The sequence below is a fragment of the Xenopus tropicalis genome, chromosome 6, assembly GCF_000004195.4.
Source record: "Xenopus tropicalis strain Nigerian chromosome 6, UCB_Xtro_10.0, whole genome shotgun sequence".
Lineage (NCBI taxonomy): Eukaryota > Metazoa > Chordata > Amphibia > Anura > Pipidae > Xenopus > Xenopus tropicalis.
Genome location: NC_030682.2, coordinates 69,152,152 through 69,171,658, shown reverse-complemented (window position 1 = coordinate 69,171,658; position 19,507 = coordinate 69,152,152). Strand labels below are relative to the sequence as shown.

General features: G+C 35.3%; 1 protein-coding gene across 2 annotated transcripts in view; it reads right to left on the bottom strand.

The window, feature by feature from the left end:
* Positions 1–19,507, bottom strand: part of ice1 (interactor of little elongation complex ELL subunit 1) — a 40,205-nt gene that overhangs the window by 14,456 nt on the left and 6,242 nt on the right. The window contains exons 6-14 of one of the 2 annotated variants that reach the window (XM_002935134.5): positions 16,295–16,406; positions 15,429–15,505; positions 13,638–13,675; positions 12,101–12,183; positions 11,822–11,861; positions 11,675–11,734; positions 9,491–9,574; positions 5,904–6,274; positions 720–4,946 (exon numbers count right to left, since the gene is read on the bottom strand). In XM_002935134.5, coding sequence (XP_002935180.3) covers positions 720–4,946; positions 5,904–6,274; positions 9,491–9,574; positions 11,675–11,734; positions 11,822–11,861; positions 12,101–12,183; positions 13,638–13,675; positions 15,429–15,505; positions 16,295–16,406 — 5,092 coding nt within the window. Of the gene's footprint in view, positions 1–719; positions 4,947–5,903; positions 6,275–8,292; positions 8,428–9,490; positions 9,575–11,674; positions 11,735–11,821; positions 11,862–12,100; positions 12,184–13,637; positions 13,676–15,428; positions 15,506–16,294; positions 16,407–19,507 lie in introns of those variants that run through there. The other variant, XM_012965511.3, reaches the window with a different exon arrangement.

The following is a 19,507-nucleotide window of genomic DNA, read 5'->3' as shown; positions in this document are numbered from 1 at the left end:
TAAAAAAGGAATTAATTAATTTGTGAGCATGTTTGTGTTTCCACCCCATCAACATTTTTGACTAACTGATCTACACAGCACAGTGGGTGCAGTGGTCACCATTGGAATCCTAGATTCAATTACAAACAGGGCAATCTATGTATATGCACATGGTGTTGGTACATTCTCCCTGGGCTTGTTTGGATTTCCTCATACACTCCAAAAACAGGCTTTAGAAAAGGAAACAGAGCCTGGCTTCTAATGAATTTGAGAATAGCCCAAATGATAAGGTTCTTAAACTGTAAGCTTCAGTGGAGTTGGACTGACAAGAATGGTGAACTACCTCTGTACTACAGAAGATGTTGGCTCTACATAATGAATTCTACTATTAAAAACATTTGCAAGAGTGTATTGCTTCCCTAAAGTTATATATACTAGGGATGCACGGAATCCAGGATCCAGTTCGGGATTCAGGCAAGATTCGACCTTTTTCGGCAGGATTTGGATCCGGCCAAATCCATGCTCCTGGTCGAACCGAATCATAAAAATCATGCGACTTTTTGTCACTTAAACACGTGAAAATGTAACACTTACAAAACCTTATTAGCATATGCTAATTAGGATTCGGATTGGTATTCGGCCGAATCCTTTATGAAGTATTTGGGATGCGGTCGGATCCGAAAAAGTGGATAGGATATCCTTATGTACAGTATATGTGCAAGAAAAAAAAAATAACTTACTTTTTTGATTGAGCTGAATTCATAGATAACTTCTTTTTCCTCATTCCTCATAACTGGAATTTGGGGGATGGTTCCTACATAGATATGACTCCTAATTACAGGTAAAAGGTCAAAGCACAGTTCTTCCACTTTCTTAAGAGCCTTTGCCACATCATCTTCAGCAGTGGCATGGACAGATGCTACCTCAATGTCAGTATCGCAATATCCAGCCTCTTCTTTTGTAACTGGACTTTTATCTGAAGGAGCAGTAAAGCAGGCTTTAAGGTTTGCTGCAACTGGAGACTCACTATCCAGTCGTAACCTTTTGGCACTTTTTGGCATTGTAATACAATCTGAAGACCTTTTATTCACTGAAGCGGAAATGCTGAATGACTGATTAGTTCCACCATCTCTTTGCTTGTCTTGGTTACTGCTTGTTTTTGAGTTGTTCCCAGTTTTTATGAAAGCAGTTGAAGTAGATGTAATTGCTTTAAAACCACTTATTTGGCTAACAGTAGGTTTGCTGTCTCCAGGTATGCACCTGTTCAACTGAACATTGCCTTTCAAGATATTTAATGTCCTTGCTCGGGCAGACAATTCAGGGTACATTGTGTCTAGGATCTTTACAGAGTTTTCTTGTACAGTTGGTGCTGAGTTAACAGCTGCAGAAGGTGGCAGCCTCCCAGGCACAGGAAGGGCATGCTTTGGAGTTGCTGCACAAAACTGCAAAGGTGAAGATAGTATTCTTCGACTACCTTTTTCTGAAGGTGAGGGTGTGGTGAACATGGGGGATTTATATTGCCGACAGTCAGATACTGGTGACATCACTGGTGGCACAGGAGTTACTCGCAATGGAGAAATCAAGTCATCAAGAGGAGATGGCAAAGATGAACGACTTGAGGATGACATAACAGGAGATAAAGGCCGCACAGTTCTTGGTGGTGTTGCCAATAAAGGACCTAATAATGGTGGAAGTGGAGGACCCATTTCTGACCTTACTTTGTTTATGGTTTCAGGTGAATGTTGTGTCTTTGTAGAAGTGTCAGCATTTGCCAATACAGTCTGTCCTAACTGACTGTTTAGTGAAAGTGCTCTTTGAGAAACACTATATTTTTCTTTCCTTGTTTCAGGACCAGATAAATTGTTGCCAGGATTATTAGAGCCTTCAAGGAATTTAGAAGCTGATCCAGCATTTGCATTACAGTTAGCAAATATATTCTTTGCAGGCTTCTTTTGTGAGGATTTTTTATATTTTTTACCTCTCGGATCAGGAAAATCGTCCAATCTTTCAAAGTTCCATATGAGATTTTTCCCAGGAACTATACTTCTGCCAGGTGCTTGGTCATCATTTTGAGCACTTTGATCCTCAGTGTTATGCATTTGAGACAGAACATCTGAAATAGCAGAAATGTCTTGACCTTCTTGTTCCTTGAAAGGTGATGTTCCTTTTCCTATGTCAGTTTGATCATCATTTAAGGTAAGTTCTTTTTCTACAGTAGGAAAAGTTACTGCATTTGTATTATTGAATGGATCATTTTGAATTTTAGCAGAATCAAAGTTTTTTGTCTCTAACAGTAAAGAATCGGGTAAAGATCTGCATCCTTCTGAGATGCTATGGTCTGGATTCTTGAGTGATTCAAAATGGTACAGTTTAATTGAATTTTCCTTTACTTTGTCTACTGTTATCTTATTTTGTGAAATTAAATTTATGTCTGTTCCTGGTTTAATTATATTGTCCTTAATGTTGTACTTTACTTCCACATCTACACATTTATCTAGGGAGTCATCAGCAGCCAGCTCGCTAGTATCCTTATTAGCATTTTGAAGGTTTAAAGAGGCATTTGCAGAAGCTGCAGAATTATCTGATGAAAATTTTGCATAGTTAACTTTCCGCACAGGAAAATCATCCTCAGAGTCATCACTATCTATGTAGCCACTGCGATACATCTCCTTCATTTTAAATATGCTTAATACACTGCTTTGCTCTGAAATTTTATTTTCAGAATTTTGTATTTCTTGCAGATTAGCTGCTTGTAAGCTTTTTATGTTTATTTCCCTGAGAGAAGTACCCATAACATCAGTGTCTTTTAACGAAAGTTTACTGGTTTTTGAGAGTAGCTGATGGTAAGACTCTGTTACAACTTCATTAGCTGGTTTAACATGCAAATCTGTACTATGCAGAAATCTATCACTGGAAGTGATATTTTCTTTTGTTTGCTCTGACGGTATTTTGGAGTGTTCAGGAAGGGATTCAATACATTTTAAAATTTCAGTTTTAGGTGGAGGAATATTTGATTCAGTAAAAAATGCAGGCTTTCTATTTAATAACAAGTGTCCATGCTCCTGACCATGTTTTGAGGAGCTTAATTTAAATTTAGGTATATGATTGTCAGGATTACTTCCAGAATCAATGCGAACCAGATCCTGACTTCCATTTTTTTCTTCTGAGACCTTAATATTAGTCTGCTTCTTCAAAGTGTTTTCAAATGTCTGTTCAGAATTATTTATTAAATGTGACTTATTGCTATTTATTTTGCATGCTTTTGTACTCTTTTCGAATGCTGCCAAAGACATAGATAGCAGATTGGTACTACCGTCTACGGTTTTCTCGATTTTGTCAGTATTTCTTCTATCAGGTGTTTCCTCAGTTTCTCCTTGATAATGTTCACCATCTTCATCAGAAAGCGTCTGAATAGTTGAAATAGATGTAGAACTGGCATTGTGATAAAACAAAGAAACTTTGTTATTTGGCGATTTTAAAGCCAGCTGTTCATCATCACTTCTCTCTCTTTCCAGAGTTTTCATACTTTCTGGTGTGTCTAAAACACTGTTCTTAGCTTTGCAACTTTTTTCAGGCTGATTATAACTTACTGGTTGTTCTTGTTGCTCCTGACTGGATGTAACAACAGACACTTCAAGTTCTTTTATACTTGTGGCTCTACACTTTTTATTTGCATCAGATTCTGAAATAGCTTTTGTTTGTGTGACTTCACACGACTGCTGAACTTGCCCATTATCTGAATGGACACACTCATTTAAAAATTTGCCACTACAAGATGGCTCCATATTTTCTTCAGAGTTAATAGAAGAGGGTCCTAAATCGACTTTATCTTTTATAACAAACTCTTGTTCTTCCTTTAAACTCTTCAGTGTTTTCTGACCGAGAAAAGAGGAAATACAGTTCTCATCATTCTCAATACTTTTGTCAGTTTGCTGTTTATTGACACTGTCAATCTCATTTAACACCACATCATTATCACATTTTGGAAGTCTATCAGACTGCATCTCAGCCGTTGTCAAAGTTTTCTGGTTTTTGCCAGAGTTATTTACCTCAGTAATTAAATTATGCAGTTTGATGAATGAATTGTCTTGTTTAAGGGTATTCTGAAAGTTGGATAAACTGTTATGTGGCATGGTTGCAACAGTTTCCTTAAAAAGAGAGCTTGAGGTATAATGAGAACAGTTGGTCATAGATGTTTCTGTAATATAAACTCGTTCGTTCATCTTCTCTCCTGTAACGCACTGCAAAAAATCTAGCTGAGGACTGGAAACATCTTTAGATTTGTGAATCACATTTTGCACATCTTCCTGACAAAATATTTTTGTATGTTTTTTGGTCTTTTTTTCAAAAGGTAAGATCTGAAGATTCTCATGAAGTGACAAAGAACAGACAACTTCTTCTGTCCTTTGGGTCAAAGCTTTGTCTATACAACTTTCAGACTGGTCTAAATTACTTTCCTTTAGATCTGCAGCTGTACTTTCACATAATGTGAGAATTTCAGAATTAGTAGTAGCTGAGATAGCAGTAGAGGGTTTGGATAAAAATGCTTCACTGCAGTCTTTTGAATCAATTGTTTTCTCAGACTCTATGGCTTGTATGGTTTCCACAGTCAAATCTTTAGATTTTACTATATCAGTAGTAGGACAGACTGAAGCAAAGTTATCAGCTGATTTTTCCCCATTATCCTGCAATTCTGTAGTTGAAGAGGAGCTAAGGAGTGCATCACTATCTGTTTTTTTGCTAATGTCCTTGGGAAAGTCTAAGTTATGAACTTCTTTTCTTCTGTTCAAAAAACAGCTACTTTCATTCACAATTTCACAAACATCTATTAAGTCTGTTTGATCTTTAGGACAACTTTGGTTTGCACTGGAATTAAGAGATTCCATTTTGCTATTTAAAGAGGATCCCTCTGCACTGCCTCTTTCTTCCTCATAACTAGAATCAGTGAATTCTCCAAACAATTCATCCTTAAGAAAAAAAAAAAAAAAAAAAAGGAAAATATGAGAATCTTAGAATTGTAATAAAGGTATGGAATCCCTTATCCGGAAACCCGTTATCCAGAAAGCTCCGAATTACGGAATGCCCGTCTCCCATAGACTCCATTTTAATCAAATAATTCAGAATTTTAAAACTGATTTCCTTTTTCTCTGTAGAAATAAAACAGAACCTTGTAATTGATCCCAACTAAGATATAATTAATCCTTATTGGATGCAAAACAATCTTATTGGGTTTAATTAATGTTTTATTGATTTTTTTAGTAGACTTAAGGTATGGAGATCCAAATTACGGAAAGACCCCTTATCCGGAATACCCTTGGTCCCGAGCATTCTGGATAACGGGTCCTATACCTGTATTTGGAAATTCTTAATTTGTTAGCTTCTGTCAGTACATTTTTAGCTTGTTTAATAACTAAATTGTGTTAGCAAAATGATTACTTTTTTTTAATATTATTAATTACTGTTCAAATAATGTTTTTAGCAGACTAGGCAGGAGATCTGGATTACGGAAAGACCCCTTATCCGGAAAACCCCAGGTCCCGAGCATTCTGGATAATGGGTCCCATACCTGTATCTTTTGGTATTTTTGGTTTTGCTCCCCGTTACTTAATTATATGATATAGGAAGCGGTCATACTAAAGCATTATACAAAGTGAAATGTTCCTAATGTAATCACACAAATGTAATCTACACAAAACACACTGACAAAGGGAACTGTTCCTAGCAGGTGTTTAAGCTATTCTAAGAAGGTGAAGGCGGGCAGAGGGTGATAGAGCCCTAAAAGGCTTTTAGCAAACATTGGATGTAATCCCTGTGTAAGAAAAAGCTTAGTTTGACATTAGCCAAAAACTCCTCATTCTACAGTGGTATAAAAAATATTATGTTCCTCTTATATGTGGAAACCATTTAAACAGAAACTTTATTACCTGTGAGGTTGACGGCGAAAATGCAATAGGTGACAATAGAGGTGGAAGAGGTCTTGCCCAGTTAATCATTTCCAGGAATTCACTGGCCATTGTCCCATGATCAGAGCTTAGAGAATAGCTGCCTGGTAAATCGGAGACCAAATAATCTGCAGTCTTTTCTTCATAGAAGGCACTGTCACCATTACAGTCTGCTACAGATTCCTCAAGAATCTTTGAACCTTTAGACATTTTAAGTTCATTTGATCCTGTGATAACTGGCAATTCTGCTGGTTCTGCTGACATATCATTTAGGGTAAAAGGACTGCTGTGATTTGGGGTCATTTTATTTTCATCAGAATCCCTCTGAGTTCTAGTTCTTCTTCCACTCTTATCTGAAAAGAAAATAAAGTAAAAAAAAAACTCTACTACAGATTGTGAAGAAACACCTTAATATTAATTCCTGTTCAATTAAGTTGTAACTAAAATAAAAACAAAGAAGCAAATAAAGTACAGTTAAAATATTTTTCAAATGTTAATTTATCTAAGCTGTTTCAAAAAGCATTTTTTGCAGTTAATAGTGCTGCTCAAGCAGTAGCTGCACTGAAATTTGTTTTTCTGAAGAGCAAAAAGTTCAATATTTAATTTTGAAATCTAAATAAGGCTTGACATTTTTTTTAGTTCTCCTATTGCACTGTTTAGTGAACAATGACCCCCTATTGTTAAAATTAAGACTATTATAAGTCATCGAGGAGCCCGAGTGCTCATTGAATTCACATTCACATTTTACAACAGGAGGTTTATTGTTATTTTTAATGCTAAAGTCATGTAAAAACGTACTCTCTTCACCAATTTGAAGTGGCTTATCTGTTAAAAAAAAAAAAAAGTCTGTAGTAAGATTTTCATTCATCCAGGTCATGGTATATCTAGTATAAATAAATCTAAAGCAACTGGACTTAATCACTGAAGATGTTTCACTACTCATTCCAGCAGCTTCTTCAATTCAACAGCTGCTCGGATGAGTAGTGAAACGTCTTCAATGATTACTTAAGTCCAGTTGCTTTAGATTTATTTATACTAGATATTATTATACTAGATATAACAAGTCTGTACTTATGTTGTAGATTTGTAACACATAATGGAAAAAAAAAAAAAAGTTTCAGCATATCTATGGTAGTAATGATATAGGTCTTTACAGTTGTCGCAGGATCTCCTCATCTTGGATTTGGTTAGAACTGTCGGTGACACAGTGCACATGCACAATGGGCTCTCTGCATTTGTAGAAAACCTAACCTTAGGGGGTTGTCAAGTTATCAAGCAGAAAATGAGGCTGGCTTGTCAAATAAGCTGATGCTACAGGACTAATTATTAAAATTTGTAACTGTACTTATACTGTTACATTTATATTCTATACATACAGTATATTGTGAGTTTCCCATAGCTCAGTAAAGTAAAGCAGCACAGAGCATTGGCATTCAGTGTGCATCACAGTTTATGAACCACTTATACAAACATTTAGATTTTAATTAGAATTACTCTTCATTACCCATTTTTATTTTCAAAACCAAAAAAACATGCATGAACAGTATCTGAACTTATAAATAAATAGAGTTTGCATGATAGTGATTCTAAGGGGTTGGGGAGGGGTGCATTCTTGATTGCTAAAGAATAAATAGGCAGCCTTTGCATAGGGTAGTAACCTCTGGGCTTCAGGCCTCGTAGTGATCCATAATCACTGCTGAGTTGTCCTACAGATTAAAGCATAGGTTTCCACAACAAACCTAAAGAGCATTTAGGGTTCACTGCCCTAACAGACTGTCATTCTGATTACTGTCTAAAGCAAAAAAGAATAAATAAATTACTTTTTTTTTTTTTTTTTTAATCTCTAAAATTTCTCTGGTTACAGAATAAGATACTTTTCAACCTGTATTCAGATTTATGTTTTACTATTAGAAGCAAAAGAGCAGTTTTTAGTTACTTACTTGTCTTGTCTGAAGCTCCGCCCCTTTTGCTTTCTGAGCACTCATTCTCTCCAACTATGATGACCTCAAAGAGGTGGCTACTGCACATGCGCGACTGATTTTAATTGGAGCAGAGGCAGTATGCATGCCCAGTAGGCACCTCTTTGAGGTCTTCATAGTGGGAGAGGAGTGCTCAGAAAGCAAAAGGGGGCAAAGCTTCAGGTTAAACAAGTAAGAGAACTGCTATTCAGCTGCTTGTAATAGAGAAATATAATTTGCATGCAGGAAGAAAGGCACCTCCTTTCAAGTTATAAGCCCTCATGCAGTAAGCCTATATAAAAAAATGTGTAGTAAATTATTATTTTTTTTAAAAAAAAAACAAACACACCTGATTCCACATATTAAAAGGAAACAATGTTAATCTGCCTGTGCTACAGGGACCATTACCTCACCTTAGGCTTATCGATCCAAACACTTCATCACCTTTTTTACTGTGAGTTGATGGTTCTTTCCACGAACCTGTGCACCACCCAATATGGAATGCAGATTAACTTCAAGTCCCAGAATACATACTTTTGTTGCATTACACTGTGAACCTAAGGGAAACTGGGAAATGGTACCTTTGAATGTGTGGAATATATATCTCCTTGTTTCTGAAAGGTAGACAGTATTTATACACTTTATCTACATAGGCCCAACTGAATAAGGTCATATAAAAGTGTGGGGGGTATATTTTGCCTGGTATAAAAAAAGGTCAGAATAGAAATATGCATTGAGAAAAAAAAAAAACAAAGAAAATCAATTTTCATTGAATAGTATTAATGGACTTATGGAGCAAAGATATTTAACAGTATAACAGTTAGAAAAATAATTAAAAAAAAAAAAGAAAGAAAGAAAAAGATTGCAATACAACACAATAGACCAGTTTAAAAGTTGCTTCAGTGCGGTCTACAGGAAAATAAAAAAATATAAAGAATATTTCTTTATGCAGACATACTAACCTTTAAAAGGAAAAAGTTTTCCTTTAAGTTTTTTTATATTTGTGTACACAGACCAAAAGAGCATTCAGTTGAAGCAGCAGAAAGATCTTTCTGTCTTACCACAGAGAGCTGCCCTCGGTGTCTTAAACGTACACATTTCATTCTGTGTGGCCTTCCTTCTTGTTTAGGACTGTTTCGTCCTGTGTCCTTCTCCAGAGGCACTACCTATTGGACTGCACTCATGTACTTAATGAGTTCCACCTGTTTGGCGCTTGTATGCGTCTGAATGAGTACAGTATAGTACAGTACAGGGAAGAATGGGCTGAATTTTGTCCTGCGCTCTCTGCTGTGAAACACAGGAAAGATCCATAGCAGAACACAGGGTGAAACGCCATGTGTAAAGCTCAAGTGTGGGGCATTATCAGTGAGCCACTAAGAGGTACATGAACATAACCCTACAACAAGGCATAAAGCATTGTTTAAGTGCAACACCCAGACTTAGACGAGGTTAGCACGGATTCATAGACACGCTGCTTGTGGTATACCATGATACTATCCAAAAAAAAGCTCTTTTTTCATGTATTTGCCGTCAATGTTGTCTTTAAATGATAATAAAATGTTAATAGTAATATATGTTACTGTGTGACTTACTATCTATTCTTTTCCTTACCTAACAGCTGAAAGTGAAATTGGCTTTTGTTCGGTGAAGAGTCAATACATCCCCAGAGCTCATCCAGAAGAAGCTTAATTTTTCCTTAAATTGAAAACAGAATTATCTTCATTAGTATATATACTAATTTATGATCATGTCACTTTTGTTATTAAATAAGAATTGCATCTACTTTTGTTAAACATAACTTTACAGGACATGACTTCTCCAAATGAGGCTTTATTATTTTCTTTTTACAGTTTGAAATATTAATGGTTGATCAATGTGTTTTTCAAACTGATTTTTTTGTTAGATCAAGTATAATCTGTCAGTAGGGCTATTTTAATAACATTGGCCAAATTTACCCCACTGAATAAAAACAACGAAATTAATTTAATAATCTAACCTGCAGTTATCCAGAACCTGTTATCCACAAAGTTTCGAATTATGGGAAGGCCATTTCCCATAGACTCCATTACAAGCAAATAATTCTTATTCTATTCCAAAAATGATTTTCTTTTTCTCTGTAATATTAAACCGCACCTTGTCCTTGATCCCTACTAAAATTATTCCTTATATGAGGCAAAACAATCTTATTGGGTTTAATTAATGTTTTCAGTAAACTCAAAAAGGTAGTTCACCTTTAAGTTAACTTTTAGTATGTTATAAAATAGCCAATTCTTAGCAACTTCTCAATTGATCTTTTTTGTATAGTTTTTGAATTATTTGCCACCTTCTTTTGGCTCTTCCAGGTTTCGAATGGGGTTCACTAACCCCAGCAGCCAAAAACAATATTTATTGTTATTTTTACATCCATTTAGGCCCTCTCCTATATATACACAGCAGTTTCTCATTGAAACCACTGCCTGTTTTATAGGGTAATTTAGACCCCAGCAAACAGATAGGTACTAAAATCTCGAACCAGAGAGTTGAACAAGAAGCTATATAATTAAAAAAAAAAAATAATAAAATTGAAGACCAATTGCAAATTGCACCAGAATAGCACTATCATACTAAAAGTTAATTTTAAGGTAAACAACCCCTTTAAAGTTTAGAGATCCATATTACAGAGAGACTCCTAATCCAGAAACCCCTGGTCTTGAGCATAATAGGTCCCATACCTGTATAAGATTGTCATGATGTGACAAGAGAATACTATAATTTTGTGTAAACTGTAATCCTATGATTTAAAGGAGTTATATAGGTCCATGTCCAGGAAACATGCAAGAAGAAAACTGTCTGACAATTACCATACAAATTTAAAAATAAAACTTTGTGTTACTTTAACAATTTGTGTACATATGTTTAACAAACATGAACTGAAAACTATGTTTATTTATTAATGGAGCACTCATCAATAATTAATGTTCCTTGAAATATAAAATTATCTGCATAAAAAAAGTATATATAGGCATGTAGTAATGGGATCAGATTAAGGATGCACTAAATCCTGGATTGGGTACTGGATTCAGTCGAACCCTAGCATTTTGCAGAATTCGGCTGAAAGCTTGTACTCAGCAGAACTGAAGTAACCAATAAGGGGGTAGATTTATTTACTTTCTGATTTTCATGGTTTTAGGAGTTTTCTAAAACCACGACTAAACTCAGTTCCACAAATGCCAGCCAGTAATTTATCAAAAGATCTGATCTGGTTGAACTTGATGGACGTATGTCTTTTTTCAACCCAACTTACTATGTTACTATGAATTGAAAAAGCACAAATGAAAAAAAAAAAACAAAAAAACAACAACTTTTCAACAATATTGAAAAAACACACTTTTTTCAATATTGTTGCGCAAAAGTCAGCATGAAAAGACTGAAAACCATGAAACACGACTTCTACATGATCTCAAAAGGTTTAAGATGGTATTTTTTTGCATTTTGGATTTGTTGCATAATGAATTGGGACAAAAATTTGGCATCAAAAGACCCAAACCAATAATAATAAAAAAAAAAAAAAAAACGAGCATTAGTAAATACTCCCTAAATATCACATGACAATGACTACTGGTAAACTGGATGCAACAACTGATTTAATTTAAGGGCATTTTGTTTTATTTTTCTAATTTGTATAATAAATTAGGTTTAGATTGGGTGCAGAAATCACAGAATAAAGTGGATTTGGTACCAGAGAATCATAGAAACACTGGATTCCATTGCATCATCAGGACAGATGTACATTAGATTTATAGGTGATAAACTTACTTTTGTCAACACTCACAACAGGCTCATCATTTGCAATTTGGGTGTGCACATTTTTTGTTGCTGTAAGTATATGAAAAGAATACAATTAAATATCCATATTCAATAAAGGAAGCAATCCCATGTTATCCAATAATTAACACAGTTTACCTTTTGTGCGTTTTCCATTTTGGAAACACTTTAGCTTATTCTGTGAACAAAAGTCAAATTATAACTTGTTATTTAGATTTAATTTAATGTCACTTGCAAATTTAAAAAAAAAAAAAAAAAAAAAAAAAAAAAAAAAAGTGCACAAATTTACTTGACAGGGCTTGGTTTATTATCACACAAAAGTATAAAAACTGAATGTGGCTTTACTGCCCTTTGTATACATAAGGAGAAAAATTTTTCATTATTGGTAACAAAAACATATATCCATGGATTTAATACCTGGATCTTTTTGAGATCTTTCACAAGTTCCTTCTTTTCCATTTTTAGCTTTTTAAAGTCTTGAAAACGCTTTACAGAGACCTCTGGAGAAAAACAAGTGAATATTAAAACTTTAACAAATTATGAATAAAAGGCTATAAAATAATGAGTAGGGTCTACTGACTATCAATCTGAAATGGCAGCACAGATAAAAAATAATTAACAAAGCAGCAGAAGTAAAAAAAAAAAAAAAAAAAAAAAAAAGTAGTTCTCCATTACATGGCATATACATCCGTAGGAACAACAGCTCACATCATTACTCATAACTATAGCAGACCCAATAGACTCAAAGGATTGACAATTTTTGGGGGGTACTCTGGATATTTGTACCAGTCTGACTAGAAAGTTATAATGGCCACACTGTAATAGGATAAAAACTTTTAGTTATTTGTTATATAAAAGCAGTTTAACATAGATATGCAAAGAAGTACTCGTATGACTATGTACCTTCTAAATTCCTTCTCTTTGCAATATAACCATGTGCATATTTGTGCTTGTTTTAATTAAAACAATGTGTTCTGCAAACATGAGTGAATTTAAGGGTGAACTGGAAAAACCTACAAAACATTATAGAAAGCTGAAGGATATCTAGTGGATAAGCACATGATTGCAGGAAAAGCCCCAGTATCAATGGGGTTCCATAATGCAAATATAGAGACTCATTTTACATTCCTAATAATTTTTCTTTTTTAAATACAAAAAGTCTATTTTACCATAATTTAAAATAAACAGACTCCATAGACTATGGCCTTATGCATTTCGTGCCTAGATGGCACTTGGTCATAGGCAGTGATGTTTTGTATTGTTTTAAATAAAAAAAATTTGGAGTGCCCAATGAATCTTGCAGTAAATCTTTGAAACCAGTGTCCGGATTTGCCTGAATCCCAAATTCTCCAAATAACTGAATGAAAAACAAAATCTAAAACATTTGCCAAGATCAAAACTTGCAAAATAGTTTGGAATTTGGCCAAATCCCAGTACAAAGACCTGGATTCTATTAATCACTAGAATAGATGCAGCTGCTTCATAATTATCCACTGACAAAACGGCATTTGCAATTTAAAGCATTAAGGGTAATGGCATACAGGACCTTCTGGCACCCATGTAATATACAGTCAACATTGACACCCGCTATTATCCTTCTGTAGATAATCATTGTAATCTGCAAAAGCTTTTCAGTAAAAGCTCAATGCTGCATTTTTGTGTGTTTACACTGGCATACCTGGGGCTACTCCAATGCTTACATTAAGAAAGATATTGTCAGACATTTTATTATTTGCATATTATGGCAAAAAGCAAAATGCCCTGTGTGTGCGCGCGCCACTGTTTTAAACAATATATGGATGAAGTATGATATTACGTGTTTCTGTACAATCAAGTGCAATTCAGATTTCCAGATTATAGAAAATGTGACCCATTTCAGTAGTTATAAATCGAATATATCTTCAAAAAAGTGGCAAAAGCAAAATAGAAATTAAGATAGAGACTAAGTAGTTACCTTCCATCCTCTTTAATTTTGATTCCAATTTCTTTTTTCTGTATAAGGCAAAAAAAAATAAAAAATGTAGTACTTTGCTTTATATAGTTCCACCAGGTTTGTCAACATAGGCAAAAACAGGAGTTTCTTACATGTTCCAGTTGCTCTCAAAAGAGTACACTGCAATTTCATATACTTATGGAGCTGCTCCTGCTTATATTATGCCTGCATAATCAAACTACTGTGTTTTTGTCCCAATAATTCACAACAACAATCCTTTATTTATGTCTCCCACTTGAAAATTTGTAAGGGGACTGTTTTTTGTGGGGAAAATAAACTAAAGAGATTCTGTCATGGGAAACCATGTTTTTTTGCTGCTCCAGCAGAAGTCTGCACTGAAATCAGCAGATTTTGTTATATTAAATTTTGAATCTGATGCAGGGCTAAACACATTCTTAGTTTCCCAGGCGCCCTCAGCCATTTGACGTGTACCCTTGTGGCACCACTACTGTTGCACTGCAAGTCGAAGTGATATCTTCCCACTCCCTTTCCACCCAACTGAAAGTCAGCTGCCTGAACTTTTAAGAGCTCCATGGACTAATAGCACTGCTGGTACTGTTAATCAATAATTAATCATTTAGGGTGACTTCAGGCATTTCTCTCCAGCTAAAAAATACACTGTGAAAACACTGCCCCATGTGCTGTTAGCCTCACTTAGCTTCAATAGTAAAGGATATAAAGATATATAAACACATTACATTACAGTATGAACTTGTAAATAATGGTACTTTGACTTCTATGAACAAAAACTTTAGGTTCTAAATACAATATATAGTGACGGCAGCAGTAGTGGTACTCAAAATACATTTAATACAGTGAAACTAATTTATCAAGGCTGGGCAAATTTGCCCATGGACAGTAACCCATAGCAACCAGTGACTGGCTACCATGGGTTACTGCTCATTGACAAATTTGGCCAGTGTTGATAAATGACCCCCAGTGAGCGGCAGAAAGTAATATCAACACAAATCATTAAGTATAGTAGGAAGCAGTGGGAACTTTAGCCCTTAATATATTAAATACAATGAGAGGCAATAATTTGCGACAAACCAGACCCCCTTCCAAAAAGAAGGTTTCCTGAACGCAGAAGTTTTCAGCATTGAAGAGATCAAAACAAATTCAGAAATCATTTGCTATATGTGCTTCCCCACCTAGGGGTAGACATGAAAATAGCACCCAAGAAGGTGAAATCCTGTATTGTGGAGAAATAGCTGCCCAAGGCTAATGCCAGATGAGGCGTAGGGCGGATATTTTCGGCAAGCAGAAAAACGCTTGTTGAAAATTCCGCCCTACGCCTCCTACTTGTGCCTGCACCCAAATGAATAGAATACGCTTGGGTGTAGGCACATGTAGTGGAAATACGCATAAAAACCTGAGAGTTTGAAAGTCTTGCGGTTTTATACATATTTCGGCTACATGTGCCTGCACCAGAGTGTATTCCATTCATTCAGGTGCAGGCACATGTAAGAGGTGTAGGGCGGTATTTTCGGCAAGTGTTTTTCCGCTTGCCGAAAATATCCGCCCTACGCCTCGTCTGGCATTAGCCTAAAAGTAGGTCAGAAACATTATAATTAGAGAGAATGAAAACAACTAAGGCTTAAAAACTAAATAGCCACAGAAGTTCTCAATTCATTCTCAATTTAATATTTCCTTTACACATACATAAATGGGAAAAGAAGGTTTAAGAAGTTTATGTTTTATATTACAATAAGACTGTATATTCCATTTTCCACATAACTAGATGATACTTACACTATATTACTTTTAGCACACTCTTCTTTAACACGTGTGTATTCAATTTCTGTTTGCTGATAAATCTTGAGAGAAGACTATAAATGGAAACACAAATATACATTTTAATATACAATTGTGTATTATTGGAATACACAAGTTTCGGTGAGTCATATATTACATCAGTTAGCACCAATTACATCAATAAGCATACTGTTTATACATAGTAAATAATGCACACTCTATTGTAAAATACTGTAAGTCATCAAAGAGTTCCATGACCATATGATGCAGTGATCCCAACAAGTGGTTCGTGAGCAACATGTTACTCGCCAACCCCTTGGATGTTGCTCTCAGTGCCCCCAAACCAGGTAGTTATTTTTGAATTCCTGACTTGGTGGCCAATTTTGGTTGAATTTTTTTTTACCAAATAAAGCATCCTGTAAGCTGATAGTGTGCATAGAGGCTACCTAATAGCCAATCTTAGCCCTTATTTGGCACTTCAATTTACTTTTATGATGCTTGTGTTGCTTTCCAAGTCTTTATACATTTGACTGTGGCTCACGAGTAAGAAAGGTTGGGGATTCCAGATATAAAGTCACAAGACTGGAGGTCGGAATGCAAAGGTAACTTCTTCTTATACCCTCATATTGTAAGGGTCAAGTTAAAGAATTACAAAATCCTAATTACTAAAGCACTGTCAGATTTGCTCAAATGTTTGAAACAGGTTAAACCTCACTTTTTTTAATATATGCAAACGCATCATACACAGCAAATGGTAAGGGAGGCTGAAGTTTAGTATGCCTTTAGTTGGCAAAATTACCTAAAGAAATCACTATATAGTTATATAAGTACAATGTAACAGAACTGCAAATTGTATACATCACCGTCTTTTCTTCCAGTTCAGCCCTTAAAGATTTTAGATCCTCCTGGTTTTGTGCTTGTGGAGACACTTTTTGCAGAAGTTGCTCAAGTTGACACCGTAAAGTATCATTTTCCCTAAAGCACAACAAGAAATTATATCGTTAGACAAAAACCAAAAAGTCTTAATTTATTTGGCAAAACAGATATTAATCTGTAATTCTGGTCTTTGAATGCTATTAAAGAGAAGGACCTCTCCTCTCCATGGTGGGCAGTGTACAGAATACAGCATGGAACAAGGTGAGGCAGTGGATTAATTACTTTGTCAAACTAAGGTAGGGTGGGGGTGCATATTATCTATCTAGGTATGGTATCTATCTTCCAGAATGCTGGGGACCTGGGGTTTTCTGAACAAGAAGTTTTCTGTAATGTGGATAACCATACCTTAAATCTACTAAACAACACATAAACATTGCCACAACTAGGACTATTTTCCCACTGATAAGGATGCATGCTGCTTAGTTACCATGAAGTAATAGGTACGGTTTTATCATTACAGAGGAAAAGGAAAAAGTTGAATAATTTGCTTACAAACTTTGTTTAGGGCCTCTACTTGGATAAACCAATGGACACCAGGCATCATACTGTGCTCAGTAGACCCCTAGCATTAGTTTTTTGGATGTTTGATCTTGGTATAAAGGAATATGCAGAACTTAAGATGCTTTAAAATGGATTCTTTGACACGATTTTTAACTTTTTTTTTTATAAAAACTAATTTTAGTAAAGCTTTGCATTTGAGCAGTCTGGAATAGAAAGAGGTCTTTACCCACACTGGATTTGGAAGAAAGCATACTTTACAAAAATACATGGTTTCAGCATACTGTTGGAGACTTATGACACAAATTGCATGCAGGGTGCTTAAACATCAGGTTTAAATTAAGAATGAACCAGTGCATTATACTCGGGTCCAGATTTGTGGGGAATGGGATGGCCTTTGTGCTCCCCAAACTCCTCTAAATACAGAAGGATTGTGCTTAAAAAGTTGTTTCAGACAGATTTATTGAGGAATCCCCCCCAAACCCTACTATTCCCGCCCATCTGTTCCACTTCCTCTTTAATTCTCTGGATGTGCAGGACGGCGGCGGCACTCAGTACACTGCACTGTAGGATAGGAACCAATCAGCAACTAGGCTGACCTGATAGGAAACTGCAGCCTGTCTGTGTGACTTCAGGGATGCAGTTGGCTATTGTCCTCCTACTGTGCCTCTGGCAGGGCAGGACACGCCCACCCCTCATTTGAAATATGGACAGAACTGATAGGATCTATAGGGAGCTCTAATAAAGGGGCCATTTTTACAGACAAAGTAAAACCAGCACCATATAATATTCATAATTGCCTACAAGATTAGGGTTTTTTTCCATTTATCCAACATGTCTCCTGTAATTTGCAGAACCAGTGTTAACCATAAAAATATGTATGCACTAATTTAATTTTGCTATATACTTAAGTAAACTTATGTATGTTGTCCATCAAAACGCTCAGTATATTATTATGATCTTGGTACATAGGATATAGAAATTTCATTAAACTGTAAAGCTTTCCTAAAGTTAACAATTTTTTTTTTTTTTATAGTCTGGAGTAGAAAGGTTTCTTGAATTCCAAGTGTGTACTTTGCATACATAGACAGCATTTATTTGTAGTAATTAAAATAAATGTATGTTATGACATTAATATGCAAGTGGTTATATGTCAGAATCTTTACATGCCAAATTCATAATTATGTTTTACGTTGGAACTTAATGGTATGTGGAAGAAGATGCTTCAAAAAGCAAGCCATTTTGGCATTTTGGGTAATTTTTTTTTAGATTGTTAGTAAAAAAATAACTTACAGATTAGTCAGAATGTGTTCTTTCCAAAAACGTATGGTTTCCTGGAGTTAAACATACTGTTAGTGGAATTTTTGCTCTTTAAATCTAAGCATGCGGATTTCTGTATTGGTGCTTTGGAAATTTGATAGTGTACTGCTGAGGGTTTTTGACCTATACATGTCAGATATCTCAAAACTATATACTTGGTATTGGCATGTCCAAGAGTGTTTGCTTGGTATTGGCATGCCCAAGAGTTGTATTACCATTTCTAAAAGCAAATACTTTTCAGAATATAGACATGAATCAGGAACATTTTTTTATTTGTTTTGTATTCGTAAGTTTATCTGGTTATAGAGTGGAATTACAGCAGAACAGTTCCAACAGAATTTGCAATTTTAAAGGAAAACTATACCCCTGAACTTGCAGGTCTATATAAAAATATATCTCATAAAACAGCCAACATGTGAAAGTCTGCTTTATCGAAACAAAGCATTTTCGTAAAGATATATCTTTATAGCAGTATAATTGGATAATCCGAAACAGAAAACTGACATTTTAAGTATTAAAGGAACAGTAACATCAAAAAATGAAAGTGTCTTAAAGTAATTAAAATATAATGTGCTGTTGCTCTGCAAAAAAACTGGTGTTTTTGCTACACAAAAGCTACTATATAAATAAGCTGCTGTGTAGCCATGGGGGCAGCTATTCAAGCTGGAAAAAAGGAGAAAAGGCACAGGTTACATAGCAGATAACTAGTAGATAAGCCCCATATAATGGTGGTTTATCTGTTATCTGCTATGTGCCTGTGCCTTTTCTCCTTTGAATGGCTGCCCCCAGGGCTACACAGCAGCTAACTTATATAAACTATAGTAGTCTTTCTGAGGCAAACACACCAGTTGTAGCAATGCAGGGCAACAGTACATTATATTGTAATTACTTTTATACACTTTCATTTTTTGGTGTTACTGTTCCTTTAAGGGCACCCCGGGGCTGGTATAGTTCACTGGGCACACCAAAACACTAAGGGCCCACCTACATTCTAGCTTACATTAGCCAATTAATGGAAAGAGCTCTATCTTTTTTCTTCCTGTTAAAGGAACAGTAACACTAAAAAATAAAAATGTTTTAAAATAATTAAAATATAGTGTACTGTTGCCCTGCACTGGTAAAAGTTGTGTGTTTGCTTCAGAAAGACTACTATAGTTAATAGAAATAGCTGCTGTGTAGCCATGGGGGCAGCCATTTAAATTGAAAAAAGGAGAAAAGGCACAGGTTACATAAGAAGATACCAGATAAACTTTGTAGAATACAATGGGAATCTATGCTACTTATCTGTTATCTGCTTAGTAACCTGTGCCTTTTCTCCTTTT